The sequence below is a fragment of the Nerophis ophidion genome, linkage group LG02 (genome assembly GCF_033978795.1).
Source record: "Nerophis ophidion isolate RoL-2023_Sa linkage group LG02, RoL_Noph_v1.0, whole genome shotgun sequence".
NCBI classification, from domain to species: Eukaryota; Metazoa; Chordata; class Actinopteri; order Syngnathiformes; family Syngnathidae; genus Nerophis; species Nerophis ophidion.
Window position 1 is genome coordinate 5,869,666 of NC_084612.1, and position 19,800 is coordinate 5,889,465.

The 19,800-nt window shown below is 42.2% G+C and overlaps 1 protein-coding gene across 7 annotated transcripts in view; it reads left to right on the top strand.

Moving 5' to 3' along the window:
- The first annotated feature begins 1,972 nt into the window (after positions 1-1,972).
- The window catches only part of LOC133536274 (BTB/POZ domain-containing protein kctd15), a 108,381-nt gene continuing 90,553 nt past the window's right edge, over positions 1,973-19,800 (top strand). The window contains exons 1-4 of one of the 7 annotated variants that reach the window (XM_061876694.1): positions 1,973-2,247; positions 2,383-2,890; positions 3,191-3,242; positions 5,325-5,500. In XM_061876694.1, coding sequence (XP_061732678.1) covers positions 3,231-3,242; positions 5,325-5,500 — 188 coding nt within the window. In that variant the 5' untranslated portion in view covers positions 1,973-2,247; positions 2,383-2,890; positions 3,191-3,230. Of the gene's footprint in view, positions 2,248-2,382; positions 2,891-3,190; positions 3,243-5,143; positions 5,501-19,800 lie in introns of those variants that run through there. The other 6 variants (XM_061876698.1, XM_061876717.1, XM_061876727.1 and 3 more) reach the window with 6 other exon arrangements.

Below are 19,800 nucleotides of genomic sequence, written 5' to 3' on the forward strand. Positions count from 1 at the left end.
CACCAACCCAAAAAAACTCCCTTTTTCATGACAACGTACCCCACCGGGCCGCGGGACAAATTATCAAGCGTTGACCGGTCCGCAGCTACAAAAAGGTTGGGGACCACTGGTTTAGGGCACGTCCGACCGGTAGGAGGCCCCAGAGAAAACCCAGGACACGTTAGGAAGACTATGTCTCCCGGCTGGCCTGGGAACGCCTCGGGATCCCCCCGGGAAGAGCTGGATGAAGTGGCTGGGGAGAGGGAAGTCCGGGCTTCCCTGCTTAGGCTGCTGCCCCTGCGACCCAATCTCGGATAAGCCGAAGAAGGTGAATGGATGGATGGATGTTCGTCTGCTCTTGAATGGGATTGTGCTAAAAATCTTAATTTCCCCTTGGGGACTAATACATTATTTCTGATTCTAACCCAAAGACATAACTTTTTAATCACATTATGAGTACAATATAGAATAGAATAGAATGGACTTTATTGTCATATTTGCATATAACGAGATTAAAGACTTAAATTTAAGGTGCGGTAGTCGGAACAAATATGGGGTGAAATAAATAACACAAGAGGTAATAAAGGAAAAAACTAACAATGGAAATGAACAGACTACTTTCCAACAAAAATAATAAACAATCCTGTACAATATACAAAACACTATAGAAATACAAATACTGTACAATATACAGAACAAGACAAGTGTACTGAAGTGATAAATAAAAGTCAGAACTTATACTTATGCATTGTATGTATTTATTCCCACCCACCATGAAATGACATTACAAATACACATGTTGCTTCTGGGGCTTCACGGTGGCAGAGGGGTTAGTGCGTCTGCCTCACAATACGAAGGTCCTAAGTAGTCAGGGTTCAATCCCGGGCTCGGGATCTTTCTGTGTGGAGTTTGCATGTTCTCCCCGTGAATGCGTGGGTTCCCTCCGGGTACTCCGGCTTCCTCCCACTTCCAAAGACATGCACCTGGGGATAGGTTGATTGGCAACACTAAATGGTCCCTAGTGTGTGAATGTGAGTGTGAATGTTGTCTGTCTATCTGTGTTGGCCCTGCGATGAGGTGGCGACTTGTCCAGGGTGTAATAATAATGGATTGGATTTGTATCGCGTTTTTCTATTGTTAGATACTCAAAGCGCTCACGGAGAAGTTGGAACCCATCATTCATTCACACCTGGTGGTGGTAAACTTGGGTGGGCCCCATTCTGCGTTTGCACATTGGGCAAGAGCCGTGTACAGCGTCCAGTTTTTATTTTGACCTCCACAGTTATCTGCCCAAAAGAGTATGCAATAGGAAGAATCAAGAACAATACATTTAATGAAGGTGCTTGGAACGTCCTGGGCCAATCTTCCAAATATCCATGGTGCCATAATATCACATAATCAGGTTGACCGTCGGCCCCCATTCGTGCAAATGTCTCATTAAAGACAATAAGGCGACTGACCAAGAAGCTCCGATTGGTCCCTTGAGATACTAGGTTTTTCTGTTGTATCTATGTGGTAGTTGCTAGGTCCTGCCATGCGCGTAAGAGCTTACTTACGGAAAAAAATACAATATCGCATACACTAATGTAAAGCATATCACCTAGGAACTCCAAAATTATTATCAGCTCAGTTTTGACCAACATTGAGTTACTGGGTTTGTTATAAGAGATGAAGTACAACATTCTAACACTGGTGGGCGCCAAACATCAAGAAACGTCCACTTGTAAATACTGAGGCTTCAACAGTGCATCAATTATTCACAGGTATTTACAGGTAAACACACACACATGCAAATCATTAGATAATGCCATCTAAAGAGAGCGTGCACCTTTTCTTATTTTATTTCGTATTAAACCACTTTGATGCTGTTTTTCCACTGCCCTTTTTTTTTTTAAACACTAACAACACACACACACAAGAGAGAAAAATGACAACAATCAGCTCATGAATCCTATTTTGTAAAAGTCTGGAGGCTGTCTGCTTTCATTTTGAGCATGAGTGAGGAGTGTGTGCGCGCGTTCACGTGTGTGTACGTGTGTGTGTGTGTGTTTTGGCCAGATATCTCCATCTAAGCCCTGCGCTATAATTGAAATGGCGCATTTGGCCGCAGGCGGGTTGTGAGGGCTGCTTTCTGCTGCAGCGTGCATGCACGTCCGTGGACGTCATTTGATTCGGATGGCCTGCGGGAAGTGTGCTCTTGCAACATCATCATCATCATCATCATCATCATCAGACATTGAGGCAAAGAGCAGCAAAGGAGGGGACGAAGTAAGGACGATTTGGTTTGGATTTTTCTATGCATTTCTTCTCTCAACAAGTTCTTGGAACTATTACCAGTAAAAAAAAAAAAAAACTAATCTATGTGGCTAAAATAGTCCACTCTTTTTTTTTTTTTTTTTTTAGGACTGTGCAGCTGCAACTTTTGGTGAAGGAGAACATCTGCTGCTTCAGTTTTATAGCCTGGGAAAAGCGCGCAAATATATGTAAGATATCTGCGCAGGCATCGTTTGGAGGAAGAAAAAAAAAGAGGAGAAGGAGGGAGGAGATGCAAAGAGAGGGTGGGCTGGAGGGGGGGAATATGAAGGCTTTTCTTCCTTGAGAAAATTGCCTTGGCGGGAGAGTGGAGTTGAGTTAATTGTAGCCTAATCCCTGGCCCAGAGGCGCTTGGGCAGCCCGGAGCCAGATTCTTCTTCTTCTTCTTCTTCTCGTCGTCTGTTTTAGCTCTCTTATTTGGAGATGATTGGGTTTCTTCTACTAACAAACCACAGCAGCACTTTCATTTAAGAACCCCTCGCCAAAAAAAAAAGGAGGAATAAGAGCGATTTTTTTTTTACGCGCGTCCAAACGCAAGAACGGGAGGGAAGGAAAGGAAGCGAAAGGAAAGGAGGAGATCATCTCATCGATGTTCAAGGTAAGCAAGGACGCCTCCTGTGCGCTTCTTCTTCTTCTCTTTTTTTTTTTTTTTTGCTTGCTCGCTGCAAGAACAGCAGCCGTGAGAGCATCACACTTTCACAAGGGGGGGACGTGTGTGTGTGTGTGTGTATGTATGTATGTATGTATGTGTGTGTGCAGGATAGAGTGGACCATTTGTGTGTTTATCACCTTCTCCCTCCTGGACGATATACTTGTGCGCCCACAAGCCAGTATTTGACTTCATTTTTCTGTTGTTTTTTTTTTAATTAATTTTTTATTTTTTTTTTGCAAACGCGAGGAGGCAGACCACCGGATTCCCATCTTGGACTCCAATTACCATGTTTGAAACGGTAAATGCTAAATACGTATTTATTATTATTATTTTTTATTTTTAACGACATTCTTTGCATCGCTTAAACCGTCAAACAAGACGCCATGTTGGGCATTTTTCTGCATGCATGCTGCAGAAGCACCGTGCTGAAACGTGCTTTAATTCTGCAGGGATGGATGTTTGCATTCGACTTCTATCCTTACGGTTGTTCCAGAAAGAGAAAGATGGGATTATAGTGCAGTGGGGAAACTTCTCCAGCCATCCCTTCTCAGGATGTGCAATTCAATCCCATCCTCATGTAATCGTATTAGAGCAGTGGTTCTCAACCTTTTTTCAGTGATTTGAACATTTTTTTAATTCAAGTACCCCCTAATCAGAGCAAAGCATTTTTGGTTGGAAAAAAAGGAGATAAAGAAGTAAAATACAGTACTATGTAAAATACAGTGCAAAATATTGCTTATTTTTAGTGGTGTGTCTTGAACTAATAGGAAAAAAAAAAAGATATAAAAATAACAAAAAAACTTGTTGAAAAATAAACAAGTGATTCAAGTACAAATAAAGATTTCTACACATAGAATTAATCATCAACTTAAAGTGCCCTCTTTGGGGATTGTAATAGAGATCCATCTGGATTCATGAACTTAATTCTAAACATTCTTCACCAAAAAAAGAAATCTTTAACATCAATATTTATGGAACATGTCCACAAAAAATCTAGCTGTCAACACTGAATATTGCATTGTTGCATTTCTTTTCACAGTTTATGAACTTACATTCATATTTTGTTGAAGTATTATTCAATAAATATATTTCTAAAGGATTTTTGAATTGTTGCTATTTTTAGGATATTTAAAAAAAATCTCACCTACCCCTTGGCATACCTTCAAGTACCCCCAGGGGTACGCGTACCCCCATTTGAGAACCACTGTATTAGAGGAACATGATGCCACCACCCTGGGAATGAAATAAAAAACTAGTATAGTAGCACTTTTTTGTATTGCAATGCATGCCTGCAGGGAGAAAAAAAAACACTGTGTCAACCATTAAAAAAATGACCTTTTAGCACATTGAGTCCAAAACGACCCCTTCAGAACCATCCCCACCTCCTGATTTAGGCAATCTAGTGGCTGTCAATAACCCTGCATGGTCCACCTTGCAGCCTCTGGCGCCGCAAATTACTCGCCAAGCAACTGTGTTGGACTTTATTAGACAATATGCTTTACAATATCACGCTGGAAGGAAAAGCGGCCATAATAGACGCGTTATAAACCGTTTGCAAGCTGTTATTACACTGTTATGAACGGTATGGCTAACTGAAAATCATTTAAATGTATTTACTCTGCATTAGCAGTAATAGTAGTAATAAATGCATCTCTTTAAAAGTGTAAACAAACCACTTTTTTAAGCATGCATGTACCCAGAGTTCCTAATTGGGCAAGAAAGGGACCTTATAAACTCCCTTCTTTGCATGGTTTCTCCCAAACAACAACCAAAAGGTAATAATGGAAAAAGTTACAATATGATATGTTTTGAAAAGTTAATTTGTGTATATAATATGATGACAATCAAGGCGATGCATGTTATTGTGTGCACTTTAGCCCCCCAATAAGTTTCCCCTCCAGTTTATTTGTGCAGGTAAAAAAAAGAAATATTAGGTCTTTTTTTTGTGTGTGTGAAAGAGGAGACCGCCCCTTTTCCTCCCACTATCCCTCTCAGATTGGTGCCTGGTGTGTCTGGGTGCATCACATCTCCCCCATAATGCGACCTTTAATTGGAATATTGCAGCAGCAGTTTGTTTTATTCCCCTAGAGGCTGACACCTTGCATCCCCTCCCTCTTTCTCTCTCGTCTGTCTGTCTGTCTCTCCCTCTAATAAGCATCCTCCTCCTATCCTCGCCCCCGGTGCTGAGCCAAAAGATGCAAACATACTTAATTAGAGCCGCCGTGGTATAGCAATACGTGCAGGGATGCGACCATGGCAGTCATGGACGCGATCCGATAGCGATCAGGACGGATATCGGCTGATCTGCAGTCTTGCTCATCCATCCTCATCTGTCCCCCCTCCTCATCCTCCTATGGCTTTTTTGTACACTTGCTTCCAGGAGGGGCGAAGCATGTCACGGCTCTCTCTGACCCGGTCCCCGGTCTCTCCCCTGGCCGCCCAGGGCATCCCTCTGCCGGCCCAGCTCACCAAAGCCAACGCACCCGTGCACATCGACGTGGGCGGCCACATGTACACCAGCAGCCTGGCCACCCTCACCAAGTACCCCGACTCAAGGTAAGGGAAGTTTTTGGGACGTTCGGTCTTGACGTAACAAGGGAAAGGGCAACACTTTGCGTGCTGCGATGCCATTTCTCTGGAAAATAATAATCTACGCAACACATGTGGTCAACTTTTGAGAGCGACAACTTTTTCTTGTATTCACACTTGCTGCTTTTTAATGTTTACATTTTTTACCTGAATCTGTCAAATAACCATTTTATTTAGTCTTCACTTCTAATGATTTTGTTTTTTGAGTAAAATACATTAGATTTTTTTTTTTTACTCTACACTTATACACGGGAACCTTTTTGGCTGAGAGAGCCGTGAAAGCCAAATATTTTAAAATGTATTTCCGGGAGAGCCGTATAATATTTTTTAACACTGAATACAACTGTCAGGTTCAAACACTGATGACATTTATTAAACAGACAAGAAGCAAGGAGTTAAACAGAGACTGGATTCAATTTAGCTCAATGAAGAGAAACGCGGGCTTCACGGTGGCAGAGGGGTTAGTGCGTCTGCCTCACAATACGAATGTCCTGCAGTCCTGGGTTCAAATCCAGGCTCGGGATCTTTCTGTGTGGAGTTTGCATGTTCTCCCCGTGAATGCGTGGGTTCCCTCCGGGTACTCCGGCTTCCTCCCACTTCCAAAAATATGCACCTGGGGATAGGTTGATTGGCAACACTAAAATTGGCCCTAGTGTGTGAATGTGAGTGTGAATGTTGTCTGTCTATCTGTGTTGGCCCTGCGATGAGGTGGCGACTTGTCCAGGGTGTACCCCGCCTTCAGCCCGATTGTAGCTGAGATAGGCGCCAGCGCCCCCCGCGACCCCAAAAGGGAATAAGCGGTAGAAAATGGATGGATGGATGGATGGAGGAGAAACGCGTAGACCCTGTACCCTTGTACAATTTCGTCCTACGCTCTGACAAGAGAATTCTAAGCCTCCTCTTGTATTTGGACTTTCCCTGATTACAACAACTAAATGCGTGTATCTCTTTTTCTTTTTAATAACATTGTTATTATGAAGGTAACTAATAATAAATAAAATACTTTTGACCATTAATGCGACTTCTTGAACAGTTGCGATAGAAACGGATGGATGGATAAAAATGCATGAAAATGTTTTATATTTTGAACGTTACTTTTAACACTGTGATTATCAGCGGAATTATTAATTACTTATCGTGTTAAGCAACATCAGCTAAGATTTATCTGAGAGCCAGATGTGGTCTTTAAAAGAGCCACGTCTGGCTCAGGAGCCATAGGTTCCCTACCCCTGCACTATATATTACATTTACAATGTCTATGCTTGCTACATTGTATTAAAATCAATAAGTTTTTTTTTTTTTTAACTGGACACTTTTGGATTGTAGTTTAGTGTTGTTGTTTTTTTTACATTCTGTTTATTGCATAAAAAAATGAAATAATCCGTCTTATTTAATGAAAAAAGTGAGCAAAATTATTTAACTTTGAAGAAGCATTGTTTTTGATATGTTTTAAACTGCTGAACCATTGCGTGAGCTTCAATATTAGTGCGGAATCGAGACTGAAATATCGATACCGCAGATACCAGATCTGTGTGCACAAATTATCATCCATCCATCCATTTTCTACCGCTTATTCCCTTTCGGGGTCGCGGGGGGCGCTGGCGCCTATCTCAGCTACAATCGGGCGGAAGGCGGGGTACACCCTGGACAAGTCGCCACCTCATCACAGGGCCAACACAGATAGACAGACAACATTCACGCTCACATTCACACACTAGGGCCAATTTTAGTGTTGCCAATCAACCTATCCCCAGGTGCATGTCTTTGGAAGTGGGAGGAAGCCGGAGTACCCGGAGGGAACCCACGCAGTCACGGGGAGAACATGCAAACGCCACACAGAAAGATCCCGAGCCTGGATTTGAACCCGGGACTGCAGGAACTTCGTATTGTGAGGCAGACGCACTAACCCCTCTGCCACAGTGAAGCCTGCACAAATATCAATGATCAAATAAAAAGATTAATACTTTTGATAACTTAGTTTTTTGCGATGATGTGTATCATTAACAGGAACACAATGTAAAGTGAGTAAAACATTGAGTTCTCGTCTAAATTAAACGTGATTGGTGGGAACTACTTTTTTGTACGTCATTCGCAAGTGCAGCAGCACACTGTACTCAGTTATTCAGGATGTCATTTCCTAAACAAAGCGACTGGCAATTAAAATTAAATTAAAAAACAGCAATTTCATGCATCCTTTTATTGTAGGCTATTTGGAGGCACTACTTACAGAGTTGTCTATGAATGTTCTCATTCATCCAGGTCATTGTAATCTCAGGGCATTCAATCGATTGTATCTGGACTGTTTGGTACGTCTTGGAAGACATTTCCCCTCTCATTTTCATTAATTTGTGTTGAAAAACAGTGATTTTTCTCAGTACGATAGTGCAAAAACATCCATGCCCAGGCACACCCTCTTGGTTTTGGAGTGTAAACATTTCGGGGTTTGGCACCAGCCGCTCGACTAGATCTGACCAATCTAAGTCCATGAGCATGAATTGAGGAAGCCGACTCGGATGAGAGGCGAAACGTCTTCCAAGACCAACCAAACAGTCCACTTGCAATCCATTGAATGCCTTGAGATTACATACAGAGTTGAATATAAACAAAATAACGCATTCAGTGCTGAAAAAAGCCATCATTTGTTTCGCTCTGTGTTTTTATTTTGTTTGAAAATTATTCCCTGAGAGCAGCAACACTTAATCTACAGTACTAGGGACGGCGTGGCGCAGTGGGAGAGTGGCCGTGCGCAACCCGAGGGTCACTGGTTCAAATCCCACCTAGAACCAACCTCGTCACGTCCGTTGTGTCCTGAGCAAGACACTTCACCCTTGCTCCTGATGGGTGCTGGTTGGCACCTTGCATGGCAGCTCCTTCCATCAGTGTGTGAATGGGTAAATGTGGAAGTAGTGTCAAAGCGCTTTGAGTACCTTGAAGGTAGAAAAGCGCTATACAAGTACAACCCATTAATTTACTTTTTAAATGTTATCAGACACATTAAAGGCCTGCTGAAATGAGATTTTCTTATTTAAACGGGAACAGCAGGTCCATTCTATGTGTCATACTTTATCATTTCGCGATATTGCCATATTTTTTCTGAAAGGATTTAGTAGAGAAAATCGACGATAAAGTTCGCCACTTTTGGTACTTCCTGAAAAAGCCTCGCCTTTACCGGAAGTCGCAGACGATGACGTCGCAAGTGTGGGGGCTCCTCACATAATCACATTGATTTTAATGGGAGCCTCCAACAAAAACAGTTATTCGGACCGAGAAAACGATAATTTCCCCATTAATTTGAGTGAGGATGAAAGATTCGTGTTTGAGGATATTGATAGCCATGGACTAGAAAAAAAAAAAAAAAGTAAAAAAAAAAAAGAGATAGCATTGGGATGTATTCGGATGTTTTTAGACACATTTACTAGGATAATTCTGGGAAATCCCTTATCTTTCTATTGTGTCGTTAGTGTTTTAGTGAGTTTAATAGTACCTGATAGTCGGAGGGGTTTGTCCACGGGTGTCGTGACGCCATGTCTCACGGGTGTCGACGGCAGCTGTACGGACGACACAAGCTCAGCTGATATCCGGTAAGAGGCGACTTTTTAACCACAATTTTCTCACCGAAACCTGCTGGTTGACATTCGGTTGGGATCCATGTCTGCTTGACCGCGCTCTGATCCATAGGAAAGTTTCAGCTCTGGGAATTTTAAACAAGGAATCACCGTGTGTTTGTGTGGCTAAACGCTAAAGCTTCCCAACTCCGTTTTTCTACTGTGACTTCTCCAATATTAATTGAACAAATTGCAAAAGATTCAGCAACACAGATCTCCAAAATACTGTGTAATTATGCCGTTAAAGCAGACGACTTTTACCTGTGTGTGTGCGCAGCGCTCATGCTTCCTAAAAACGCGTGACGTCCTGCGTACACGTCATCATTACACAACGTTTCCAGGACAAAACTCCCGGGAAATTTAAAATTGTAATTTAGTAAACTAAAAAAGCCGTATTGGCATGTGTTGCAATGTTAATATTTCATCATTGATGTATAAACTATCAGACATATGTCCCGGCAAGAAATCTGCATTCAAAGGACTCCGGCTTGTTAGTGATTCCCAAAGCCCAAAAAAAGTCTGCGGGCTATAGAGCGTTTTCCGTTCGGGCTCCAGTACTCTGGAATGCCCTCCCGGTAACAGTTCGAGATGCCACCTCAGTAGAAGCATTTAAGTCTCACCTTAAAACTCATTTGTATACTCTAGCCTTTAAATAGACTCCCTTTTTAGACCAGTTGATCTGCCGTTTCTTTTCTTTTTCTTCTATGTCCCACTCTCCCTTGTGGAGGGGGTCCGGTCCGATCCGGTGGCCATGTACTGCTTGCCTGTGTATCGGCTGGGGACATCTCTGCGATGCTGATCCGCCTCCGCTTGGGATGGTTTCCTGCTGGCTCCGCTGTGAACGGGACTCTCGCTGCTGTGTTGGATCCGCTTTGGACTGGACTCTCGCGACTGTGTTGGATCCATTGTGGATTGAACTTTCACAGTATCATGTTAGACCCGCTCGACATCCATTGCTTTCCTCCTCTCTAAGGTTCTCATAGTCATCATTGTCACCGACGTCCCACTGGGTCATTATTGTCACCGATGTCCCACTGGGTGTGAGTTTTCCTTGCCCTTATGTGGGCCTACCGAGGATGTCGTAGTGGTTTGTGCAGCCCTTTGAGACACTAGTGATTTAGGGCTATATAAGTAAACATTGATTGATTGATTGATTGAGACTGCGTGGTGGGTAGTAGTGGGTTTCAGTAGGCCTTTAAGTGTGTCTGCACAAACGGTATCGCGATACCTGCCTGAATTTTACTCTATAAAATCTGTGGTCTCGCACATCATTATCCAATATAAGAGTTCTTCCCAAAGGGATAACAATGCTTGCTTCTATGGAATGTTGTCAAAGAGGTATTCATTTGTCGATAGAGGTGTATTGGATTGCTATGACTTAACCCTGAAGCAAAATGTGGCATTATAACTTGGGTCAGACAGCATACACCTTACACAAAATGTATGACCAGAAAGAAAGTACCCTGTCAAAGTTGATGGATGGACGATACAAGTGCGGTTTGGTCTGTTTCTAAAGTTACTATAATGCACAAAAAAAAAAAAACAGAGCGTTGTTTTCTTTGAAAAACAAGATTTTGTACAAAAAGAAAAGAAAACAGAAAGATTATTAACTTTTGCTATATTCTAAATATACCGTATTTTTCGGACTGTAAGTCGCAGTTTTTCTCAAAGTTTGGCTGGGACTGCGACTTATGTGTGAAATTATTAACACATTACCGTAAAATATCAAATAATATGATTGTGCTCATTCACTTAAGAGACTAGACCAGTGGTTCTTAACCAGGGTTCGATCGAACCGCAGGGGTCCGGTGAGTCGAACTCAGGGGTTCGGCCGAGGTCAAGACACACCCGACTCTTCGTGTAAATACAAACTTCTCCCTGTTGGCATATTACGGATACGGCAACAGCTGATTGATTTGCAGGTGTGTAATTTGTTGTGAGTTGATGCACTGTCTTAGTTTTGTTGTTTGAACAAGGTGATGTTCATGCACGGTTCATTTTGTGCACCAGTAAAAAAAACCTGGTAACACTTTAGTACAGGGAACATATTTATTTCTATTTAGTTTCTTATTAACATGCAAATTAGTAACATATTGGCTCTTAACTAGTCATTAGGTACTAATTAATGCCTTATGCGGCATGGCCTTATTAGAACCCTAACCCTCTAACTCTGACCCTAACCCCAACCAATCAATCAATCAATCAATGTTTACTTATATAGCCCTAAATCACTAGTGTCTCAAAGGGCTGCACAAACCACTACGACATCCTCGGTAGGCCCACATAAGGGCAAGGAAAACTCACACCCAGTGGGACTATGAGAACCTTGGAGAGGAGGAAAGCAATGGATGTCGAGCGGGTCTAACATGATACTGTGAAAGTTCAATCCATAATGGATCCAACACAGTCGCGAGAGTCCAGTCCAAAGCGGATCCAACACAGCAGCGAGAGTCCCGTTCACAGCGGAGCCAGCAGGAAACCATCCCAAGCGGAGGCGGATCAGCAGCGCAGAGATGTCCCCAGCCGATACACAGGCAAGCGGTACATGGCCACCGGATTGGACCGGACCCCCTCCACAAGGGAGAGTGGGACATAGGAGAAAAAGAAAAGAAACGGCAGATCAACTGGTCTAAAAAGGGAGTCTATTTAAAGGCTAGAGTATACAAAAGAGTTTTAAGGTGAGACTTAAATGCTTCTACTGAGGTGGCATCTCGAACTGTTACCGGGAGGGCATTCCAGAGTACTGGAGCCCGAACGGAAAACGCTCTATAGCCCGCAGACTTTTTTTGGGCTTTGGGAATCACTAATAAGCCGGACTCCTTTGAACGCAGATTTCTTGCCGGGACATATGGTACAATACAATCGGCAAGATAGGATGGAGCTAGACCGTGTAGTATTTTATACGTAAGTACTAACCAAACAACTCTAATTTAAGTCGTTATTTCTTAGATTATGTCCCCCTAGTGTCCAAATAACTCTAAATTAAGTCTTCGTTACTTAGAATATGTTCCCCATACTAAAGTGTTACCAAAAACATACAATTTTGTCTTGAATTTGAAAAAAAAAAACATTTTATTTTTCACTAAAGAGTTCGGTGAATGCGCATGTGAAACTGGTGGGGTTCGATACCTCCAACAACGTTAAGAACCACTGGACTAGACGTATAAGATTTTATGGGATTTATCGATTAGGAGTGACGGATTGTTTAGTAAACGTATAGCATGTTCTATATGTTATAGTTATTTGAATCACTCTTAGCATAATATGTTACGTTAACATACCAGGCACCTTCTCAGTTGGTTATTTATGCGTCATATAACATACACTTATTCAGCCTGTTGTTCACTATTCTTTATTTATTTTAAAGTGCCTTTCAAATGTCTCTTCTTGCTGTTGGGTTTTATCAAATAAATTTCCCCCAAAAATGCGACTTATACTCAAGTGCGACTTATATATGTTTTTTTTTTCCTTCTTTATTGCGCATTTTCGGCAGGTGCGACTTATACTACGGAGCGATTTATACTCCAAAAAATACGGTACTCTATGGGAAAAATTGTAAGAGCCCACCCAACTCGTCCCCCCCCCATCCACATCCCCATCCCCACCCCTTCCCTGCCTGCATGGCTTCCCTTCATACAGTCTTCAGTGTCAGCCGTCAGAGTCCCTTGTGGGCCAAGGTAAACACGCACGCCAGGTTGTTAGAAAATGTGCCAAATTGGCTACAGGAAACAATCCTCGTAATCCCCTGCTAATAAAAGGCTTGATGTGCACACAGTCCACTGACAGGAAATCCCCGACAGCTCTCCTTTTTTTTTTTATGCTAAAACAAAAATAAAAGCTCACCTCCGAGTCAGACACGGATTGATGATGTTTATGTATGTTGTGATTTGTAGTGTTTGTCGTTCTTTGTAGAAAACAAATTGGAAACATTCGATACACAATCAAACTAGCAACTTTTTTTTTTTTCCTACAAAGCAATTATGTTATGGCCCTTCTTAAAACAGTTAACCTTGAACATAATAGCGGACGGAAAAGCCACATTTGGAGCTAATTACAAGTCTACTACTTGGGGTTGCACAATTATGGCCCAAATAATCACGTTTAACACCCAAGCTCAGGGGTCCCCAAACTTTTTGACTCGGGGGGGCGCATTGGGTTAAAAAAATTTAGCTGGGGGCCGGGCTGTAAAATATATATCAGGTCAGGAAGTAACACAGAGGCTGTTTCATCCCTACAAGCCTGTTTCACAGGTTTCCCTGCTCTTCGGGGGATTTTATAATAATGTAGGCTCCAGCACACCCCGCGACCACGAGAGGGATAAGCAGTAGAAAATATATAACAAAGTCCTCTGAAGAGCAGGGAAACCTGCGAAACAGGAGATTTTTATAATAAAATATATAATAAAATCCCCTGAAGAACAGAGAAACCTGCAAAACAGGCTTGTAGGGATGAAATAGCCTCTTTTTTTTTTCCTGACCTAATGTATATTCCGCTCTACCCCGGTATTGAGCAATGTATAACGGATAAACCACATATATTTATATATATATATATATATATATATATATATATATATATATATATATATATATGTATATATATATATATATATCCATTTTCTACCGCTTATTCCCTTTTGGGGTTGCGGGGGGCGCTGGCGCCTATCTCAGCTACAATCGGGCGGAAGGCGGGGTATACCCTGGACAAGTCGCGACCTCATCGCTGGGCTATATATATATATATATATATATATATATATATATATATATATATATATATTCTGAGCGCAATGATGTCACATTATCGATGGGAAAATGCATTTTTAAACAATATGATTTGCCTGAGCGGCTAGAAGACACCGAGAGTAACAAGCGGTAGGAAATGAATTAGAGAGGACAGATTTAAAATAATAAATATACTCAAATAAAATTAAAATTCAAATATTTTAACTTGGGACATCCCGCGGGCCGGATTTCGTACGCTGGCGGGCCGGATCCGGCCGCGGGCCGTAGTTTGGGGACCCCTGCCCAAGATTATTCATTGCGTTTGGTAAAACAGAGTGTCAGGTGCGTGCGGGAACGTGATGTCATCGTGTAATTTGTAATGAAATAGTGAAGTGAATTATATTTATATAGCACTTTTTCTCCAGTAACTCAAATCGCTTTACATAGGGAAAACCCAATAACTAAGTTACATTTAAATTAGTGTGGGTGGCACTGGGAGCCAGTGGGTAAAGTGTCTTGCCTAAGGACAATGGGGCAGCGGGATCGAACCTGACACCCTTAGTTGCTACCAACTGAGTCATGCCGCCCTACTTCGACAAAAAGGCTAAATAAACATTATCTGTAAAACTAAAGACAAATCTTTTTTTGTTATGTATTTGTATAACCATTTCAGCTTGTTCTCATTACATGATGCCTTCAGCTCTATTTATAAATGCTTTCTATATTTTATTTTTTTTCCGGAACCACGTTTTCTACTCTTACATACATTTTGATTGGCTGTATTGTGACACATGTATAATAATTGACGAATACAGAAAAATACAGCATTACTTTGTGTAACGATTGTACTCATGTGAAAAAGTCCTATAGCTAAATCTTTGCATTCCCTGGATTCAAACACATGCGCATACTAGCCAAATTTGAGACCTCCAAATTTCTTGGGCTGGGGGGGGGGTGTACATATTTTCAAGTATTTCATATATATATGTATATATATAAATAAAACGTTCATGAATGAGTATATCCGTTCGGCCACCGTGTTCAATGGAGAAGTCTGATCTACAACATTTGCAGGCATCATACCCCTTCCCATTCGAGCTGTCCTGGATGAACTGAAATTATTTTTCCAATCATTTTGGAACTTGCAAGCGTACTTCTTCTTCTTACTCGTCGTCGCCATGTCTCTTCTTCGTTCTTCTGCTTTGTCTCTGTTATGTTTTTGGACATTACTACTTGCCGTAGTTTTGAAGCAATGCATGATGGGAATCCGGATGTTGTGTGTCAGTGTATTAACGTGCCGGCTGGAGTAAGCACACACTGAAAAATACCTCCGTGCCTGCCTGCTTTATGGGTTATAGATAAACTTATGGATAACCGAGACATATATAATAATCTCCTTTTCAGGTGAGAGAGGACGCTAAAGGCAAGACCCCAATATTGTTGTCCGGGTGGAAATCGGGAGAAATTTGGGAGAATGGTTGCCCCGGGAGAGTTTCGGTAGGGGCACTGAAATGCGGGAGTCTCCCGGGAAAATCGGGAGGGTTGGCAAGTATGCACATGCGTGGATGCAATTTCAATGTTGGAGCGCGTCTCGCCAGAACACCGGCGAGAAACGTTGGCGCTCGACGGAAAAGTACCTGCTTACTCTATTTAGCACGGTGGCTAGCCGTTGGTCCTGCTAGTACAGGGGTAGGGAACCTATGGCTCGCGAGCCAGATGTTGCTCTTTTGATGACTGCATCTGGCTCTTAGATAAATCTTAGCTGACATTGCTTAACATGATAAGTAATGAATAATCCCGCTGGTAATCACAGTGCTAAAAATAACGTTCGAAATATAAAACATTTCATGCATTTTAATCCATCCATCCGCTTTCTATCGCACTTGTTCAAGAAGTCGCATTAATGGTCAAAAGTATTTTATTTATTATTGGTTAGCTTCAGAATAACAATGTTATTAAAAAAAATAACACACTCTAAACATGTTGGTCTTACTTAAAAATGCACACATTTAGTTGTATTCAGTTTAAAAAATATATGGCTCTCACGGAAATACATTTTAAAATATTTGGCTTTCATGGCTCTCTCAGCCAAAAAGGTTCCCGACCCCTGTGCTAGTGCGACTCCAAGGACACAAGCAGAGCAGCTTGGTGTGCACAGCAGCACTGCAAAAGTACGCTAAAGGCCTACTGAAATGAGATTTTCTTATTTAAACGGGAATAACAAGTCCATTCTATGTGTCATACTTGATCATTTTGCGATATTGCCATATTTTTGCTGAAAGGATTTAGTGGAGAACATCGACGATAAAGTTTGCAACTTTTGGTCGCTAATAAAAAAGCCTCGCCTTTACCGGAAGTAGCAGACGATGTGCGCGTGACGTCACCGGTGTGAGGGCTCTTCACATCTTTACATTGTTTATAATGTGAGCCGCCAGCAGTAAGAGCAATTCGGACCGAGAAAGCTACAATTTCCCCATTAATTTGAGCGAGGATGAAAGATTTGTGGATGAGGATATTGTTGGGAAGGACTAGAAAGAAAAAAAAAAATAATAAAATAAAATAAAAAGCCATGGCTCCGGACGGCGGCAGTGTGAGCATTTCAGATGTAATTAGACACATTTACTAGGATAATTCTGGTAAATCCCTTATCTGCTTATTGTTTTAATAGTGTTTTAGTGAGATTGTAAAGACATACCTCAAAGTCGGATGGTTGCAAGTGAACACGGCAGTGTCTCAGAGAGAAACCAAGGAGCCAAGCTCACATCTGCCTTTTTTGACAGCTACTGCAGGAGGACGCATAATCCACTGATGTCTCCGGTAAGATATTTATCACAATTTTCCCATCCAAAAACATGCTGGTTGACGTAGAGAAACATGTTCGCTTGACCGCTCTGTGTTAAAGCTTCACAACAAACAAAGAAACACTGGCTGTGTCTCGGTTGCTAAGGGCAGCTGCAATCCACCGCTTTCCACTGACAGCATTGTTCTTTATAGTCTCCATTATTAATTGAACAAATTGCATAAGATTCAGCAACACAGATGTCAATCAATCAATCAATGTTTATTTATATAGCCCCAAATCACAAATGTCTCAAAGGACTGCACAAATCATTACGACTACAACATCCTCGGAAGAACCCACAAAAGGGCAAGGAAAACTCACACCCAGTGGGCAGGGAGAATTCACATCCAGTGGGACGCCAGTGACAATGCTGACTATGAGAAACCTTGGAGAGGACCTCAGATGTGGGCAACCCCCCCCCTCTAGGGGACCGAAAGCAATGGATGTCGAGCGGGTCTAACATGATACTGTGAAAGTTCAATCCATAGTGGCTCCAAGACAGCAGTGAGAGTCCCGTCCACAGGAAACCATCTCAAGCGGATCAGCAGCGTAGAGATGTCCCCAACCGATACAGGCGAGCGGTCCATCCTGGGTCCCGACGAGCGGTCCATCCTGGGTCTCGACTCTGGACAGTCAGTACTTCATCCATGGTCATCGGACCGGACCCCCTCCACAAGGGAGGGGGGGACATAGGAGAAAGAAAAGAAGCGGCAGATCAACTGGTCTAAAAAGGAGGTCTATTTAAAGGCTAGAGTATACAGATGAGTTTTAAGATGAGACTTAAATGCTTCTACTGAGGTAGCATCTCGAACTGTTACCGGGAGGGCATTCCAGAGTACTGGAGCCCGAACGGAAAACGCTCTATAGCCCGCAGACTTTTTTTGGGCTTTGGGAATCACTAATAAGCCGGAGTCCTTTGAACGCAGATTTCTTGCCGGGACATACGGTACAATACAATCGGCAAGATAAGATGGAGCTAGACCGTGTAGTATTTTATACGTAAGTAGTAAAACCTTAAAGTCACATCTTAAGTGCACAGGAAGCCAGTGCAGGTGAGCCAGTACAGGCGTAATGTGATCAAACTTTCTTGTTCTTGTCAAAAGTCTAGCAGCCGCATTTTGTACCAACTGTAATCTTTTAATGCTAGACATGGGGAGACCCGAAAATAATACGTTACAGTAGTCGAGGCGAGACGTAACAAACGCATGGATAATGATCTCAGCGTCTTTAGTGGACAGAATGGAGCGAATTTTAGCGATGTTACGGAGATGAAAGAAGGCCGTTTTAGTAACGCTTTTAATGTGTGCCTCAAAGGAGAGAGTTGGGTCGAAGATAATACCCAGATTCTTTACCGTGTCGCCTTGTTTAATTGTTTGGTTGTCAAATGTTAGAGTTGTATTATTAAATAGAGGTCGGTGTCTAGCAGGACCGATAATCAGCATTTCCGTTTTTTTGGCGTTGAGTTGCAAAACGTTAGCGGACATCCATTGTTTAATTTCATTAAGACACGCCTCCAGCTGACTACAATCCGGCGTGTTGGTCAGCTTTAGGGGCATGTAGAGTTGGGTGTCATCAGCATAACAGTGAAAGCTGATACCGTATTTGCGTATGATGTCACCTAGCGGCAGCATGTAGATGCTGAAGAGTGCAGGGCCAAGGACCGAACCCTGGGGAACTCCACACGTTACCTTAACGTAGTCCAAGGTCACATTGTTATGGGAGACACACTGCATCCTATCAGTAAGATAAGAGTTAAACCAAGACAGGGCTAAGTCTGACATACCAATTCGTGTTTTGATACGTTCTAATAAAATATTATGATCGACGGTATCGAAAGCAGCGCTAAGATCGAGGAGCAGCAACATAGATGACGCATCAGAATCCATCGTTAGCAATAGATCATTAGTCATTTTTGCGAGGGCTGTCTCCGTGGAGTGATTTGCCCTGAAACCGGATTGAAAGGTTTCACATAGATTGTTAGACGCTAAGTGTTCATTTAACTGCTCCGCAACAATTTTTTCAAGGATTTTTGAAATAAAGGGAAGGTGAGACACCGGTCGGTAATTTACCATGAGGTCAGGATCGAGGTTAGGTCTTTTAAGAAGAGGATGAATAACCGCTTTTTTGAATGCTAGGGGAACACTGCCCGAGGAGAGTGATAAGTTTATAATATTTAGCACTGATGGACCTAATAATTCAAAGAGCTCCTTGATCAGTTTCCCAGGAAGAGGGTCAAGTAAACATGTTTTATTCCATTTACACGTTGTAACAATTCCTCTAATGTTATTTCCTCAAAACAAGAGAAACTATTTTGGAGGGCAGTATCCGCCGTATATACAATCGTGTCAGTGTTAATAGAACCCCGTTGTAGCTGGGACGCATTGTCTTTAATCTCCTTTCTAATGACTTCAATTTTCTTACTAAAGAATTGCATAAAGTCATCAGCTGAGTGGGTGGAGCTACTGGAAGGAGTCCCTTGTTGGGTTAGCGATGCTACCGTACTAAACAAAAATTTAGGATCGTTTTTATTACGGTGGATGAGATTTGAGTAATATTTAGCTTTAGCTAAGGTAAGCATGCGTTTATAAGTTATTAAACCATCACTCCATGCTTGATGGTGCACCTCAAGTTTAGTCGTGCGCCATTTGCGTTCCAGCTTTCTACATAATAATTTCTGAGCTCTAGTTTCTTCTGTAAACCACAGGGTACGCTTTTTTGGAGCCTTTTTTAACTTTAGCGGTGCTATGTTATCAATGGTTTCGCGCAGGGCGTCGTTAAAGTTGTTAGTGAGGTTATAAATAGAGCCCACATACTTTGGGAATGGTGCCATTACCGAGGGCAACGGAAACTTATGTTTTAGGTCAACATTTTGCGTTGTCTTTAACCAGAACCACTTCAGAAAATCCTTTCATGGTTTCCCGCGTTTACAGCCTGTTTAGGCCAGTGGTTCTTAACTTGGGTTCGATCGAACCCCAGGGGTTCGGTAAGTCGGCCTCAGGGGTTCGGCGTAGCCTCCACCGCGGAGGTCAAGACACACCTGACTCATCGTGTAAATAAAAACTTCTCCCTATCAACGTATTATGGTTAGAACCAAAC